The 18,966-nt window shown below is 35.7% G+C and overlaps 1 protein-coding gene across 1 annotated transcript in view; it reads left to right on the top strand.

Annotated features, from left to right (window-relative positions):
- Positions 1-18,966, top strand: part of DOCK2 (dedicator of cytokinesis 2) — a 137,510-nt gene that overhangs the window by 71,459 nt on the left and 47,085 nt on the right. The window contains 2 exon segments of the mRNA XM_010001940.1: positions 15,683-15,781; positions 17,494-17,588. Coding sequence (XP_010000242.1) covers positions 15,683-15,781; positions 17,494-17,588 — 194 coding nt within the window.

Raw genomic sequence — 18,966 nt, 5'->3', positions numbered from 1 at the left:
TAGAGATGGATTTAAAACTACTGGAATCCAATGATGCTATACATTCTCTCCTTTCCCCTTTACTCCCCTTTTCTCACAATAATATGACTTTAGCTGAACTGCACTGGCATCCCCTTGTCCCTAAGCTTAAATGTAAATAGTCTAAAGTTGACTCCTTGTTCTCCCTCCATCCACAGACTTGTGCAAAGTTTAGATGCTTTGATTTCTTTTCAGTTCAGTTTAAAACTCATGCAAGTTTTAAAACATGCATGTTGGCAAATATGTGATGAGACATATTGCTGAGTTGTTTATTTTAGATGTAAAACTTAGAGCTGGGATGCAAAATATTCCATCCAGTGTAGAAGAAATCTTAAATATCTAAACTTATAAAGCAATTTAATAATTTAATGGCTCTGTCAAAATTCTTAGTGTTATTATGCAAATGTTTCTTTGCTCAGTGTTCTCTTAAAGGTAACCTCTAAAGCAACCATCATGGTAAGTCATTCTAGGATGGATTATAATAAACAACTGTTTTTATTAAACTAAGAAACCACAGTGGAGTTTACAGTCCCATTTTCTGCAAACTTTTAAGTTCAGTAAGGCTAGAAGGGAACTCATCACTGTCTGGTGGACTTGCAGAATAGTTTAATAGTTTCACCCTTAGTTTAGGGTAACCTTCATGTTTATAGCAGGCTCTTATATAGTAGCATCAGGTTACTGGAGGATTTTGAGAGTCTGGAGTAGAATAATAATTGAATGCTATGGTATAAGCAACTTGTATCATTTTCTTAATGTCAGTGCATATCTTGGGCCCAGGTAACTGAATATTTCTTCAGATACATGTTATTAGTCTCTAGGGTACATAACATGCTGTTCAGGTTGTAATTTCTTCAACTTGCAAATATGCAGAACTTGCTGAGGATGTCAGAGACTGAAATGAGACTCATTCATGCTCTTCCTTCTATGAAGCTCATGTTCAGAGACAGCACATGGTGATCACAAGTATTTGTTGCTACTAAAAAACAGAGCAAGGGCAGTCTGTCATGCAGTGAGTGGCTTGGTTTGCAAATCATTATACAAAAAATATTTTTCCTCTCTTCATTGGCATTGAAGCAAAAATGTTTTCTGTTTTGAAAAAACCCTTTAAGCCTTTAAGGAAGAAGTTTTAGCAAACAGATTGAAGTGTTTCTTGTAGAAGGAAATGGATGGCAACATACTGAAAGTTACAGATCAAGTGCAAGGAGGCTTCAGAAGGGAATGTTTTCAGATGAAAATGGGTGAAAGAAGCAGATCCTTTAAAAAAGAAACAATCCTTCGAGAATGCAAATATGTTGCTTCTTGTGAGACACATGAAAAAGCTGGCATAAAAAGTGAAAGATGAGGCTTCTGAGAGAGGCTTTCAAATCGTGTCTGTGTGCAGGGGCTAATAATTGAACACAAGAAGTCTTACTCTTTTGGGTCCCAGAGAGCAAAACAAAAAGCTATTTATTAGGGTAAATGGGTTTCTTATAAGAGACAGAATAATTTGTATTGCATATTTTGTTATCTGGTATCCAGTGCACAGGTTGTTTCATGTAGTACTTCTAGTACTGATTGACCAGTACAAGATTATCCTGTTCCCATTGTGTTTCTATAGAAGAGTTCTGTTTATGTTCCTCCATGTGCTTACATGTTCCTTACTACAGTGGTTTTGGTAATGCTGAATGAACCTTGGTTGGGGACTTAAGAAGAAAGCATGAGCTTTTTTACAAATCCTGCTTTCAGATTTTGTGAACCATCCCAGGATGGGATTAAGGTGAATGGAGCGGAGATCTAACACAGTTAGATAATACAGGGTAGGATGTAAGCTTCTACCTTCAAAAAGGGAACATTTCACTGATTGAAGAGATTGTAGGATTTTAGATCTGAGTAATATTACAGCAAGATTTGAAAATCAAGTTGCTGAGACTGGGTAGAGAAGATGCAATATTAACAGCAGAAAAAAAAATGGACTTAGCTAAGCAAGTTTTAGGAATGAAAACTGTGTGGTTTGGCTATGCTTTGGTTGAGATGATGCAATGCCATTCTGCATAGAGTGCTGAATATGCACTGAAAGATAAAATAATTCTCTTATTTCTGAATATATTTTTCAGAATGATTGTACTTGAATTTCCTTTATTTTACTCTAATAAAAATAGAATTTCATCTACCTTCTTTGAAGAGATGTTACGTTCCATTGTCTATTCCAGAAAAATAGGCTTTATGGATAACGGAAAACAGTCCTCAGTATTGCTTTTGGAGCATGTACTGCAAATTGTTAATACAAGGTTTACTGTCAGGAGATAAGATACATGCACTTTTCTCTTAAATGGATAAATTCAGTCACATATATATAGTACACAAGTAGTATTTTTTTTTCCTCAGTGTTAGTTTGCAAAGAAAAGTGTACTTAGAACTGAGAAGTTTCACTTGAAGAAATTCTTGAGTGCCTACTGGGAGATGGAAGTTATCCACCATGACAGGTGGGTGAGCTAGAAAGTGTCCAAATTGCTTGTTCATAACCCAAATTTAAATTGCTCTTTCTCATATAAATCTTGTATTCTGATATTCTTCTTGTGCTTGAAAAAATACTGAGAAACACTTGATATTTGTGTAAAAGTATATATGCAAATATCACTGTAAATTGATATCCAGGCTTTATCTATGTGTAGATACAGACATGTTTAATATTTTATTTAGTTCTATAATTAGTCTGTGCATAGGCAGTTATGCACATCTCTGTGTGTATTAAGGAGGGTGTGCTCCTTTGCAAGCCTTAGCAGTTTGGTGACTGATGTATTTTGTAGTTAAACTTTAGAACTGTTTCTGTGTTTGTCTAGCTGTAATCAGTATGCCTGTTAAAAAGACCACAGTTAATGATTTTCCTGAGTAGCAAGCTTAATAACTAAATTTACATGGTTCCTGTGGTGACAATTTGCAATCCCTCATCACCTTTTTCTGTGTGTCTTTGAGAAGGCTGCTGCAGGAAATTTCTACGTTTTCTTAGAGTAACTGTATATATTGGGAATGCCTGGTAATATTGCACCATCTGCCCCAAGTTGTTCTTTTTCATTGTGTGTATTTATGGATGATTGCTGGTCAAAATAATGTATTATTTCGTACAGAGAAGAAATGTTGTCTTTGTTCAATGACTTCATTATTCTTCCTTGTTGAAATGGATGTGCAAACTTGTAGCTAGGGTGGACATTGTTACTAAAAAAAGAGTATTATGTCTTTTGTGAATAGACTTAAATACTTGAATTTTCTAAGCAGATTTGTTCTGAATTCCTGAAACAATTATTCGGTATTGGGTTGTTGGTTTTGTGGATTTTTAAAAGGTTTACTATATTTACGTTGTATCCAAGCATGTTTTATTATCTGATGGAGTGTTTCTTTCGCTCCTATCCATTTGGAGGGTCATACATTGTTCTTATAAGAGTTGTTGGGTGAGTACAAAAGGAAGATTGTGGGGGTAATTCTGCTTATTTACGTTAAGAGCTATTTCCCTTTTGCATTATAGATACGTGGGATATATCAGAGAGATTTTAATTTCAAGGAAAAAAAAGGCTATTCCTATCCTAAACCATTTATTAACAGCATAAAACACTCACTGAAGACTGACTTCTGCACTTGAGTTGTTTTCATCATTACACTATTTACTTTCAAAAAAAAACAACTTTTGAGAGTACTTGCTGCAGCCGCTTTGGTTTCAGTTAATTTAATTTCTCTTTTTTCAATTAATTTATCACTTCAGAGCAAGAACACTGACATATCAAACTTGAGTCCAAAAATATGTAGCAGTTTGGTGTGCTGTGGCTGTACTTAATGCCTTGTAAGCATCGTGTTTTCAGTTAATTATTCAGAATCTCCTTAATTATTTTTTTTCTACTTCAGTATGTGAGAGTTTTCAATAAACGTGAGGAGTCAACTGATACTCTAACTTATAACAAACTTTCTGCGTATACAGGGAGACAGTAGGGCAAGAATCTCTGCCAGGTTCTTGTTGAAATACATTCTCCTATGGCTTCTGGGTTTCCTATGGAAATATTGAAACCTGTGTGGAAAGATTGTGCCCGATCTCATCCAAGTAACAGGGCTGGAATTTAAAATCTGCATCTTGAGGCTTTTAAACCAGTGTTCCTTCAGGCCAGTGAATGATGTCAGAAATGCAACTGGCAGAATACTGCATCCTCTTGAGATGCATTTTGTGTACTTAGCTGAATATACCTTGCTGGATCTCTTTCCAACTGGTGGTTTTGGGAAACATTTTCAGTGTGAGGGAACTGAATTATCGCAGTTTAGAGACTGGCTTACAAGAAATTGGCTGACAGAACCTGATGGGGAGACTGAAATTGTGCTTATTGGCTTTGGCAGGATTCATGCAGAGAATGACACTTCCCATAAGCTCCCTGCTTCTGGTGTGAAAAGCTGCAGGTGGAGTAGGAATGTAGGTTGAGATAAAATGAGCTCTGAGAAAATCTGGTATCTATCATGGCCATGGCTGCTTTTCAGTACCAGAGGAATGTTTTCTCAGGTTTTCTTTCTGCAGTGTAGTCTGCTAAGACAGTCTAATGAATCTACATGTCTTTTTCTTGAATGTTTGCAAAATGAAGCAGTGATATAGTCTGTGAAGACTTATTTTCATAAGTTTTGCAGGTCCCACTGATACTACATCAGGTAGTTTCCTCTTTTAGATTGTCTTGAGGTGCTGATGTGCCCCACACCTGTGGGGGAGCACCAGTGATCAATGAGGAGGAGTCAACAACAGAAAAATGCATTTGAAAATGGCTGGATTAGTTTTCCAGCTGCTAACAGTGGCCAGTCTAAAGCACTCTGCCAGACTACTGTTCATATATTCTGCATGTTGGTTTTTTTCAGTTTCTGTGCCACTTCTCTGCTCTCTACAGCGTTGTGTAAATCCTGACTGATGTGTTCTTGAATTTAAGACAATGCAAGTTCTTTTTCTCTCTTCTCCAAATTCCTGGTGACTATATTATTGCTTTCCTGTTTTCGTGATTGATGACTTGGTTCTTCCAGAGCATCTGTGACTAGAACTGTACAACCTGTTAGGTCCAACCTAATGTCCTGGAACTCTGTAATTGCAGCACTGTAATTTAGATGTTTGTAATAGTCTGGAATGGGTAAGGGAGCTACACTACTTTTCCTGTATTTCAAATTTGCTTCTTTTTGATTGCCTCCTTCATTTGGCATCAATATATATACCATAATCTGTCTTCTCTTGGTTTCTTGCAAACTCTGTCTGCATTTTTTACAAATCATTTGTAATAGTTGCTAAAATTATTTAAATATTTCAATGTTTGTTGTATTTAGCAATTTTGGAAGTTGCAACATTGTGCCAAGGAGAGAGTAAATCAAAGTCACTTATGTAACTACAGTATTTTAAAGAAGACGAATGGCCTTGGCATAGTAGTATCACAGAATCACAATGTTAGGGTTTGGAAGAGACCTCGAAAAATCAATCAGTTTTTGCAACAGGTTTTCCAAATACAATATATTATTAGGGAATGACTATAGCATCTTGGGCTGTCTTCCTTTTTTAGAAAAACAAAACAAACAAAAAAAACCCCAACAACTTTGTTGTTGAATTTTTTTGTTACTGAATTCCTGGCACTAAGCTCTGCAGTCTAGTTAGTTCTGGTTTAGGCTATAGAATTTTAGCAGTATCCTTTAACAAAAAATGAGCAGAACAAGTTATTTTTTGTTCTTAATAAAACATGCCTTTAAAACTGGTAATGATCCAAATGGGAAATTTTATTCCAGTACCCTTTGGAGTTAAAAGCATGAGAAACACTTCTAACTTTCCTAACTCTTAATATTGTAAGGTTGCAATGATAAATCTGAGAGAGTTTTGAGCCGAAGCCACATGATAGATCACAAGATGCAGGTTCAGGAAGCTATATCATAACATTCAACTAAATGGGTTTATGCTAAATTAAATGGGAGAATAACTTGTTTGTAAAGCATACCCTAGTGATGTTGTCAAGAGGTTAGTCATCTTAATATATCTTGAAAATTCTTTTGAGTAAGTGTTGGTATAACATCTACCAAATGCTTGTCTGTCCTCAAGTTATATAAAGGTGGGATTATATCTATATTCATTATGAAATTAAGAAAAATTACTTTATGAGCGGGTCCTTTTGTATCATTTCAATTGAGTAGTACAAGGATGATTCAACATACCGTGACCTAGTAAGCTTTAATGAACAGCTTTAGTACCATGGCTCTGAAACTGCTGTTAAATCTGATAGCATTCATATGGAGATGTCATTAGTGAAGGTGTAGGTTGCAATGGTTCTCATCATGTGTTGTGTATGTGTTGCTAGATATATACTGAATATATACTCCCACACATCCTGTATTGCAGCCACTAATGACAAAAGAGACTTATCTAACTGTTTAGCAGATACATACACTAAGAGAAGCATAACTTATTTTATTTTTCATATATGTCATTTCTCTGCCACTCTGACTCATTGATCAAGTCTGCTTACATATGAGTGTGATTCTGATTTTGTTTTCTGCTGGAAATGCAGTTCCCTTATGTGTATCCACACATTATTTCTCTGCTTTGTTCAGGAAAAAATGTTAACACCCTCGTTCATTAACAAACAATCTATTTGTTTTAAATCCCAGTTTAGTGATTAGGAAAAAGAAATTGCTGCAAAGAGCCCTGAATGTTTTGGCAGTAAAGTAACACAAAGAAATAAGTGTCTTTTTTGTCATATAATTCTCTGCTGCAGGAGTTCAGATGACATGACATGAAACCATAAAGTATTATGATATTTGTGTTTGCTAAAAAACTGGAAAGAAATTAAAAATGTTTGGCAAGACCTGTTGTAAAGCAGCACTGTTGTATCTATACTCACCACTTATTCTGAGGAAGGTTTATGTTCGGGGTTTTTTCTTGTGGGATGGATTTTAGAATAATTTGGTGTTGGAAGGTAGTAGAGGTTGTTGCCTTTGAGCATGCTTATGTGTGTAACAAAAGAAAACCAGGAACAGTTCTGTCTTGTTCTACTGCAGTTTCAGGATTCAGAGGCTTCTGGATTGCAGTCACTGATCAACCAAAGGTCAGTCACACTACTGATGGAGTGTAAGCCAGGGCTTTCTGGAGTTCACGTGTGCTTCTCTTCATTGGCAAAATTGCTGTCCCGGCTTTAGAGGGTCACTGTTGTAGTTAAATTCAGAAGCTTTCCAAGGAGATGCAGTTTCAGTACTGTTCAGAGCACATACACACTGCAGTCAAAGCAAGTGACTTAGTAATAAATTCCAACCATTTGTTAAATGTTATATTTGTATTAATAAAATAATTTCTTATTCTCAGCAGTTTTCTTTATGAAGTTGTACCTGTGAAATACAATGAATGTTACCAGTGTTCTCTCCTGTGTATCTACAAGTATTTTGCATATATCTATGGTTAGATATTTACCCTTAACTGAGTAATTATATGATTGTTCATCTCCTCTACTAATGACCTTGCCTTTTACAGGCTTTTGACTAGTTTATGTTTTACTCATGTAAAAAATGGAAGAAAAAAATAACAATTTTTTTTATTATTATTTTTTTTTCCAGATTTAGGTATCAAAAGAGATGTATCCTCCCACCTTCATCCTATTTTTCTGATAAATACTTTAAAACCCAAGCTTTTATTAGGCTGGTGCAGAGTTATTAAAGGAAAATTTCTTGTTCTGCCATAGCCCAGGTATAATGTGTTAGTATGACACAATCCCCCTAAAAGATAATATCATGAGCACAAATCATTGGTGCAGAGAATGCTAATTTCTCTCTATTTTATCACAGTTTCAGGATTCTTTGTTTCAGAAACTAAATCAACTGGGACAGCTTAGAAGTGGGACTCCTTTAGAAGAGCCACACTTCAGAAGGATGCTTATTTGGCACTAGTTTGCAGAATACCCACTAGCAGGCCATGATGTAATTTTTGAAGTTTTATCCTTCCATATTTATACATGTGTTCCTGTGGGGTTTTCTCCTTCTGCTGAGTATTCCCTGTGGTTTCTATTAACCAGCTTACCCAAGATTCAATATGAGAAGCTTTCTGTCTTAGAATATTTTTTTAACTTTCTTTTTGAGCCAGTTTTTATGCTAAACACATTTCAAGAATTTTTTCTTACTTCAAAGTTGAGCCCATTATTACATAAAAATTAAAACCTATTATTGGATATACTTTAATTATTTTTCATATTTTAGATACAAAATTAAACTGTCCCAACAGTTGCTGGTTAATCTCTTGGTTTTACTGAAAAAATGTAAATATGATTTCTGTGAGCTTTGCTTTCATCCATGGCAGAGTAGAAACTTGACAGAACATGAAGTTAGTACAACACCTTTCCACAGCCTAGTTTGCTTTAATAGTATTTTGTCCTGTGTATGAGCTATATAGTTAGAAAATGGTACAAAATGTTTGTACACATGCTGTATTACAGTAGTCTAGTGGTTACATGAACCACTTTTCCTTCATGGACAAGTCCCCATTCATGCAGACTGGATGTATTTGATGTCATTGTCTGTTCATTTAGTATCAATGCTTTTTAAACTCTGTGAGTGATTTATTTTTTTTAATCTATATTGGAGATGTATGTACAGGCTTGAATCTATTTCAATTGCATTTTCCCCTACTGTTGCTGTAAGACAACAGAGAGCAACATAGCTCTGGTGAGTGTCCTTTTGCCAGGGTTGTCTTAGTAAAGGACAGAGTTTACAGTGTAGCTTCAGGGCAATTTCCTCTGTCTCTCCATTTATTTTAACTGTTCTGCTACAAGAATCTTCGGATTCCTTGTGGAAGTTTCAGGATGCTTTGGGATTATTTATTTTGTGTGTGCCCTTTCATATATTCATTGTCTAGGTCACAGGAAAACCTCTGTATAAACATTTGTCTCATTTGCTGATGAGTGAAGTGACCACTTGTGTTTTAAGGCAGTCTAAGTGGGAAAGATTGCTTTAAAGCAGAGCAGTAATATACCTCCTGCCTTTACTGAACGTGTATTTGCAGGCTATGCTATGTCTTTGTTTGCCCTTTGCCACCTTCACATACCTTAGTTAGGCAGTTGTTCTTTTTGCAAATCTAAAAAAACTTCTCAGAGTACCAGTACAATGCTCTTAAAGTGAAAGGGGACAAGTGACAATTGAAACTGCCGAATTAAAAGCACTTTGGCATTTCGGAGCATTTAAAGTATCAGGGGAAAGTTTACCTGGATGTTAAAGCTGGTAAAGGAGGAATGATTATTTCAAACAAATTTAATTTCTCAGCAACTCAAACCTTCTGGTTTTTGTTTTGTTTGTTGTTCTCTTAGGTTTCGTTTGTTTGTTTGCTGGTAGTTGTGGGTTTTTTGGTGCTTTTTTTCCTTGGGGGGTGTTGTTTTGGTTTTCCTGCCATTAATTATTATACCTCTGGACATTTGTATCAATTCGTTCAAGTCCCAAATTTTGGTTTCCAGTCCTTTGAAATGCAAGAGACTGGCCAAGATTTACTACAGTAAATAAACTGGACTTAATATTTTAAATTTTATTACTTGCTTCTATTTTGTGTGTGTGGTGCTGTTGTTTATGTGGAATACTGACTGCACTGTCTTTAACATGGGAATGAGTGCACTGGGACACTTGGCAGGACAAGCCAGGTTTTGCCAGCTTGATTGACCATCTGTTTTAGTGGCAACTGGGAAATGGAATAGCACTTTGAATAAGAAATTAGTGAAATAAGCAGACTGATAGCATCAAGATAGTTGGGTTTCTCAGTGGATATCCTTGGTACTGAGGCAGAGGGGTTCTTCTAGCCTGTGAGACCAGGCTGGAAACCAGCTTAAGTGATTAAAGCAATTAGTGGATGGCAGAGGAGAAAGGAGGAGATGCAGCATGAAGCTGCATAGATCCCTGAAGGCAAGGATGGAAGAGTTGGTCTGATGCAGCAGAGCTGAGCTGAGAAATGGGCACAGCAGTGGTTATAAGCAGAGGTGAAACAGCTGGGTTTTTTTGTTAACTGATTTCTGGACAAGCCAGCTCAATTTTCCAGCAATGATTGTTCATTTCATATTACTGCCAGCTCACTTCATGTTAAATAATGTTGTCTGCAGTCAGTTTGTACCTACATCTTGGAGATGAACACAACATAGATGTTCTGGGAAAAAACAGTGAATTACACAACATCTGAGCACAGAATTGAGCACAAGTTAAATGAACTACAATAGGGAGTTCATCCCAGCCAGAGACTGTAATAGGAATTCTGGACTGGATTGATGGCAGAAAACCCAACAACAAACCTAGCAGCAGCAGTAAAAACATTGCAAAGAATGAAAAAATCTTATTTTTGGAATATTGCTGGGAAATCAATACAATTTTAAATAAAAATAGATTGCAAAGGATATCTTTTTAAAATCATGCTACTTTTGTCATGCCCAAACCCATTGATGTACTGTTTTTATCTATGTCTGAAAAAGTCTTAAATAGTTTCAAACTGCCTTGACATCTAACTTGTAACACATTTAAATTTTACAGAGCACCTGATACTACTATTTCATTACGTTGGAAAAATATAGGACAATTTTATATCTAGTAGGCTACTGTTTTTATAGTTGTGTATCATTTTTGGCTAAATCATAGGACTGTAAACCAACTAGAACATCCCAGCATGTTTTCAGTCAAATCAAAAGCTGTCAGTGAGATAGAGAAACAGGCTGCCTAAGCTTCTGTTCAGTAAGCTATAAAGGACAAGGAGACAGAACCAAAGAACTATATGAAGGTATAAGTGGAAAATTAAAAACTCAGACCTATTAAGAGTAGATTAATCTATTATTATAAATTAATAGTAAGGTGCACTCATGGACAAGCTACAAGAAGTCTGTGTGGATTAGGAGCTATTTCCCTGCTATAGACAACTCTACACATCCGAGGGATACACTAGGTTGTTTCCTCTTCTACTATTTGCATTTTTGCACTTAAACAGCTAGAAACAGCACGGTTTAGGACAGCACATGCATTGGCAGTGTTGTCTTTTTCTTGGGAACAAGTGGAACTGCATTATCAGGTCACTGCAAATTCTGCCTTTAAAAAAAATAATTCAGAGTGTTTTTCTTTAGAGTTCGCAAAATACACTAAAGATGTTTGTGCTGCCTTCTGCATATACCAGAGTTCTCAAGGTTTAATGTTCTTTTCTGATGATCTGTGGCTGCAAAGCACAAATAACAGAATTGTAGAATCATTGATGTTGGAAAAGATCTTCAAGATCAAGTCCAACTGTCAGCCCTACACCCCCATGACCACTAAACCATCTCCCCAAGCACCACATGTACCTGTTGTTTGAACACCTCTGGGGACAGTGCTACCACCACCTCCCTGGACAGCCTGTTCCAATGCCTCACCACTCTTTCAGTGAATAATTTTTTCCTAATATCTAATCTGAACCTCCCCTGGAGCAATGTGGCAAAGACCAGCACCCATCATCACTGAGCATCTTCCATACTTTTCTGGTAATTGTGTCGCTCTTTAGCTCATGGTACTTAATATGTTATGATCTAAACCAAAGTGTTGAGAATCAATAATTCTGTGAAAAGAGTGTATTGAGAGGCCTTCTGAGTTGTGTGCTTGCACTACAACATATATACTGATGATTTTTAACATTAGGTTGAAACAGTTGATTCATTAGGTTTTCTTTGGTTATGTTAAAGATACTTTATCAGTTTTCATCCGGATTTTTTTCACTTGTTTCTGAAGAGAAAAAAGTGAACTATTTGACTACAGAAAGTCTTAGAATTACTATCACTAACACAGAAGTTTTGAAACTTCTTACTTAACTTGAAAGGGAGTGCAGCATTAAATCTAATATATGTAGTATGGTTGCTTCATACATGACAAAAATGTTTGATCTTGTGGATCAGATTCTTTGTCCAATACAGAAAACTGCATTAATCAAGTCTAAAGCACCATTAGTGAATATAGGGTTACAGACTGTGAGGATAGTGGTATGTAAATTACCTTACATGAATTGTGCAGGTGAGTAAAATGAGCATTTAAAACATCCATTAGTGTGCTAAAAAGAGGATGTAAAAGTAGCTATATCATTTTTGACCTTCATAAATATTTACATTATTAGGAATTATTAATGTTTCTGTTTTCTCTTCTTTTTAACGATGTGCATGTGTTTATATATTTACACTCAAGCTCTGCGTCAGTGAAGTACCTTATTAATGAGGATAAATGTTACTTAACTGCCCTTATGAAATAAATATCATTCTTAGTCTTTCCAGAAGTACATCTGCCTGAACATCACCCACCCTACAGCCACTGAAATACTCCTAATTGATTAGAATCAGTGTAGCTCCACTCTGCATTATTTCTGCTGCTATTTGTTTTTCCAGTGCATTTGCTGTATTTGTTCTTGTGGTGCTAGTATTATCTGAAGTTACTACGGCAACCTGTCACCATCTGCTATTATAAAGTGTGCTAGGGTTTAGTTGCTAGGGTTTGAAATCTGTCATCTTACTTGTATGACCCTACTTTTTTTTCAGGTGTTTCTTTTCCTGTATATGTTGCATCCACAGCTAATGTGTCTTTTGACAACAGTGGAAAAGCTTCTACCTGCTTTCCCCTTGACCTTAGAAAGCCCTGTTTGCTTTGCAGCATACTTCTGACTCCTTTTGATGATACTTCACCAAAACAGCATTTCTTTGACCTTAGCCACTATTTTGCAGTGTTTATACTGAAGTCAGCTGGCATTATAATTAATATACCTTTGATATGCTTTTATTTTTAAGTAGGCAGTGAAATTGAATGTTTCCAGAGACATTTTCTCTTGTCTCATTTTTATTTCACTACCTACTAACTCATGCTCCTGCTCTGAATGGAAATGTAATATTCATATTAGTTTCCTTATTTCTTTACCCATTTTGAAAGGCTGTCAGCCAATCAGTTAATTCAAAAGTGATAATTCAGTGAAATTTCTGTTCTGCATTCTTTTACATTTAAATGGATTAAATTTTTAATAAAATGAAAAATATTTTATCAGATCTCTTCATAATAGTGCATTGTATCCAGAGTTATTTCTGTTAATATTTCTAAATGTTCTCTCATTGGTCAAGTGTTTATTTTTGATATTTTTCTTATAGTTGGCATGGTTCAAGTCTACCTTTTGTGATGTATTTTACAGGGTAAATTCCAATAAATTTAAGTACAGCTGAACTGACTTGTTAGGATTTATCTGAAGAGCTACCCTTTCTCTGCCACTACTCTATATACCATTCAATCCAGTCTACAGTCAAAGTGTAATAGTGTTCTTGTACAGAACTTAATGTATTTTCAAGCAATTCATGCTCTTTGCACATTTTTAGCAGGAGGTACTTAAACAGCATATGAAAATTGAAGTAATTATATAGAGGCACTTTCAGATTTGATCCCAGCTCTCCATAGTTCTATATTTCATTTAAGTTCTACTAGAGAATAGTGATTCTGAGAGCTCATGAGTACTTTAAAGATCCAAGGCTGCATCTGAGAAGCAAATCTTTATTACTGACATTTGGGGATTACGAGGGAGGGGCAAGCTTTTAACCTATAAAGAAGCTAGCAGTTAATCTCTAGTAGTTGAGATCACTGGCAAGAAAATTATTGAAGATCAAACATTATTTGTATATTTCCTGCTTTACAGTTACTTGGAAATGGTGGAGGAAGTTTTTGTAGCAAACCAGCTTTACTGTCACCTTTAGGTATCATTCAGTGGCACTGATGTGAATTTGACAGGTTTGGTGCAAGGCACTGGCCAGCAATGTGTGATCTTTGCTTAGGGTTCTTTTCAGTAATTAAGACACAGAATCTCTTAATTTAAAAATCACCATACACAGTTACTAAGAGCGGGCATGCATGCTGTACCCTGGTTGCAGATAGAGCTAGACACATTTTAGAAGTTGGTTTCAACAAAAGAAATAACCCTCCTAAAGTCTTTAAGCCTTTAAGCATCATAATATATCTATTCAATCATTGTGAAGAAATGTTGCTGATTTCAAGAAGTGATTATTTAACACGAGTACAGAAAGCCATTCCATGGCAAATGCTTAACTACTCAAAGACAAGGTATTTTGCATATTCAATTCTCTAACTTCTGTCAGTAATTTTATTAAAAATCAAGACATCAGAAAAAAACTCCCACACAATTTCATTGCCGAATCCTTGGCAATTTATTAGTACTTTCAGCTACACATTTAACATGACAGAAAAGATTTGTCTGATCCAGAGCTGTAAAAGTGAACTACTACAGCAGGGAAAGCAGCATTTCTTTTTAGAAGAGCATCAGTACCCGAGAACACGATTCCTTACCTGAAGCTTTTGGTTTACTTGCAGAAAATGTGTCTTCTTAGTGTTAAAAAGTAGGCAATCCTCTCACTAGCGCTAATGTTACTCCAAAAGAAGATATAATACATCCTTTATATCGTAATTTCCACTGTTTATATGCAAGAAGTGTGCTGAGTCTGCTCACGTAGGAATAAATAAATAAATAAATAAAAGGCAGTACAAACTGAACAGCAGCGAACATATGAAAGTAAAAGACCTCTAGTGGCCATAACCTGAAGTTAAATGCGGCTGCCCTTAAGTGACAGACAAAATGGTTGGGAACGACAAACTGCAGCTGACACTCTTGATGTGAGCTTTTGTTGCCTTTCTGATGCAAAAAAAACAACCAAACAAAAAAAAACCAAAAAAACCCAACAACTATGAAGTGAATCAGATCTAAACAGAGAATCTGATCAGTACCAGGTGGAAATTAAATTCTGATCAGAGGGGCTGGGGAGACCTTTGTGTCAATTCTAAACTGGTGAGATGGAAAAAATCCAAGTAAACCAATACAATTCTTTTGCATGCTCATCTACTTCATACTCCCTTCTTGTAATAAAAGCAAAGCACTTAAAGCAGGTTCACTTTTAAAACAGTAATTAAATTTTCAGCTTATTAAAAACATCAATAATGAGGATTCCTGGGTGGCTCAAAGGAAAACTGAATCAGTAAGCTTGGTAAGATTGCTTGAGTCTTTGCATCTTTCAGTAAATTACAGTAAAAATCTAGGATTATAGATCACTTTATTGCTTTCAACAATTGTGCTTCAGGATTTGAGAAACAAAATCATTTTGAGGAAGTTTGAAAGAAATGTTGAGAGGTCAAAGTCATAGTATTCTCTACAAGTTTGACAGAGTTCTGTAACAACTTCTAAAAAGCCTGCAGAATGTAAAAAAGATCCTTTCTTGCAACATTTCTTCTGTGAATTGCCTGTTTCTAGAATGTTGGAAAATGTTAGTGCAAATGTATTTTCTTCCTATAAATTCCAAATGGAAGAACCCTAGGCATGATTACATGTGCTTTAGGAGTCCTAAGGTAATGTTGAGTTGTACTTCAAGTTTTCTTGTCAGAGTGTATGTTTCCAGGCAGAGTTTCATAAATGATGGAACTTTCTCACTAGAGCCTACTTTTGTCAGGGTAGCTTCTGAATTATTTTCTTCAAGTTCTTAGAATGTTTTTTTTTCATCTGGGCTTGCAAAAGCTTGAATGTTGTTATATTTTTACACACATAAGAGGATTTATTAGACATTTAGAGTAGTTCAGCTTCAGAAAGCATACAATTCAGTACCTTAAGTGATCTGTGTGTCTTGATTTCTGTCTGGTTTTCTTTCAGAGTCACTTCGTGGCGTGCATGACAGCCATCCTAAACCAGATGAAGAACCAGCATTATTCAGTTTACATTGACACTTTTCAGACAAGCTCAGAACTAGTGGTGAGTATAAAATAATCATGGAGGTGAAAATATTCAAAGTATTTTATTTACTGTGAAAAATCTTGAGTATTGTTTTGGAGTACCTTGTCTGAGTCTTCCGAGGTCTGTTCCTGTGTGTTTTCTGTCTCTGTTTTGCATCCCTCTTCTAATGGTGATGTTGGAAAATACTGTAATAAAAAATCTGGACACATATGTCATTGTTGTTGGTCCTAGGACTGAGGAGGTCTTGTAACAATCAAGAATAAGTAACAGGATCTTGTGTCATGCAGTTCTGAGGAGAAAAAGAAAACAAACCCACTACAAAACCAACCCTCAAGTAATTAAATCCTCCCCCTCCACTTTGCATCTGGTGATCCATTTCTACTTTTCATTTTCACTATTGATCTTAGTCCTGGTCTAAGTACTGTTCCATGCTAAATACAATAAATACTTTATTCTTGCAACATACCTTTTATTCCAGTTGTTTCTGGCATAGTTTAACAGTAATTGGAGTATATTCTAGCTTGTGCCAGTGGTCACCATATTCTACAAGGTTTTAGTAGTCCTAAGTCTGTCCTTTTCTACTCTGAGCATAACTCTCACTTAAGAGCTCTGACTAACTGAAGTCTGGGTATTGGCAAAGGTTTTGATTACACCATTTACAGTGTGTCCATGGAGGTAATACTTTCACTTAGTCAGTCTTGTCCTTTTTCTTTTTGTTCTTAAAATCAGAGTGGTGCCATAAATGCAATGCTAACAGATCAGATCTTGGGTAGCTTTTGCAGTTTTTCATGTGCTTCAGCTTACTTGAACATGTAACAGTATTTCAACTTCTTTTCAGCTTCCAGGGAATTAGGGTACTTGGTTGTAGAAGTCTTAGTAATCATTAACTTACTTGAATAGTTTTGCAGAGGAGAAGGAAAAAAAAAATAAAAATCAGTATATTTAATGGGTTTTGCAGTGGTTTGTTGTCTTCTCTTTTTCCATGCCATAAATATGTCAGTGAAGATAACACAGATTTGTTTTAAAAGAATGCTGTTGAGAGCTATTGTTCACTTGGTTCTCTGTAAGTGACATGATAAGGAGGAACACAAACTTCACGGAGATGTGATGCTGAGGTTTTGACAATAGGCAATGACATTTCAGCTTGCTAGTTTTGCATATTCCTATGTGGCTTGCTCAGAAGTTGCAGGGTAAAACTACATGTATCTGCTATACAAGAAATAAACCTGAAAATATTATGGTAATTATATTAAAGTTCACTACATGCTGATCTCTAAATACTTCTAGGAAGAGAAACGGTGTTTGTTTTGTTTTGAAAACTTTCTCTCAGTGCCTTCAGTTTTGAATTTCTAACACTAAATTTTAACTAAATGGACTAAAAAAAAAAATCCTATATTTTTAGAGTCTATTAATTATCCATAGTGAGAATGTTTTCCTAATTAATAAAAAATGTAACAGCTTTATTCTCAGTACAAAAACTTTTATCTACTATTTATTTATGGTTTGTCTTTTCTTAAGAGCTCAATGTAATGGCTTTTAGCCTTCATTTGGAATCTGGCTCTGGTGTTTCACAAGGCCTCGTTTCCAGTCCTGGGGTTATTGACATGAACAGGAATTTTTCCATTAACTGTGAGCAAAGTGGATCCTTCCATCTGAGTTTTTTAATCACAGCAGGGACACTTAAACTTGGTGTTACACAGTAACAGGTTTCTTGTATGTTTTTATTCTAGGACTTCTTGATGGAAACATTCATAATGTTCAAAGATCTCATTGGAAAGAATGTTTACCCTTCAGACTGGATGGCAATGAGCATGGTGCAGAACAGGTAAAATGGGGCTTGGAGTGTCAATGCTCATGTTCCTTTTGCTTGTGAAAAGTGAACCAGTTTTGTATCTTACTTTGTTTTATCTAAGGTGATGACATTATTCCAGTTTGGTGAATGCCAAGAAGGTGATAATCTGAAGTAATTTCCTGACAATACATGAAATTAAGACATCATTAAACATTCATGCATTCTCTTCATATTCATTGGAAAAAAAAATGGACAAAATTCATTTATATTTTTAATTGGGTGTTACCTTGAGGGCTGGTTTTACTCTTGCGTCTTATTCTTAAAAAACCTCTTGAGTTTATAGGCTCAATTGGATAATGAAGTGAATATACTTTTTTTTTTTTTGAGCAAGACTTCTGCTGGCAAGGTGGGTTTGGATCACCTGTGCTATCATAATTTTAGTTTTGTAGAAATAGCAGTAACACTGAGTTTTCTAGAAGCTGCAGAGACCAGTCTAAGAATTATTTCTCATAGATTGCAATTAGTTTAGAATTCACTGATGCTGTTTATCTGAAATGGCACAATTATGTAATTTTCTTGTTCTAGTTTTATAATAGTGAAAAGGAGACAATGGAAGGTACTTATTAAAGTTGATAATCTCCTAGAAGTGTTAGTCTTGAGGAAAAAGTATGCTAAAAGAATTTACAGCATTATGCTATCAAATTTTAATATTGGATACATTTTCATCTAGGATTTGAGTGGAATTATATAAAATGAAAAGCTTTTCTTTTTTGTGTTCCATGAATCAAAGGAAGGCATATGCTTCTAGTGGCAGTGACAATGGCAGTGAGAGCTCAGGTGCCTAAACAGCAATTTCTGTTGTTCATGTAAACTTATGCTCATGCAGAGGTTGCTGAGTCCTTCCCTGATGGGGGCAGATACATAAATGCTGCTGAATGTGCTCATTCCAGGGAAGATTGTACATGATAGAAGTTTCATTCCACTTGTTTCTATGTCTGTGCCAGTCTTTGGCCTATAAAGGTAAAACCTAATTCAGTGCATATCCTTATGCTGCTGCAGCTGGAATTGGCAGTTATTTTTAATGTAGCAAGGATTACTCTTAAGAAGTAGCAAGTTAGTACTAGAGAAACCTAATGGCCTTCTATTTTATGTAAGCATATCAAACCTTTCATGTGTAAAACTTCTTCTTTTAGCTGGGAAATGCTGTTAACATCTGCATTATTCACCAGCATAGGATCTTTTTTAACTATGTGGAGGCAGAAAAAGTGTCAATCCTTATTCATAGAATACGCCTTTGGGGCTTTGGGATTCACCTGGTGGTATCTATATGGCCTCACTGATAATAGAAATTAATTTGTGGTACTGTACATTTGGTGGTAATGCCTCCTAATTATACTGAGCTTGGTGGGAC

The sequence above is a fragment of the Chaetura pelagica genome, unplaced genomic scaffold, assembly GCF_000747805.2.
Source record: "Chaetura pelagica isolate M959 unplaced genomic scaffold, ChaPel_1.0 scaffold356, whole genome shotgun sequence".
NCBI lineage: Eukaryota > Metazoa > Chordata > Aves > Apodiformes > Apodidae > Chaetura > Chaetura pelagica.
This window is presented reverse-complemented; position numbering and strand designations above follow the sequence as displayed.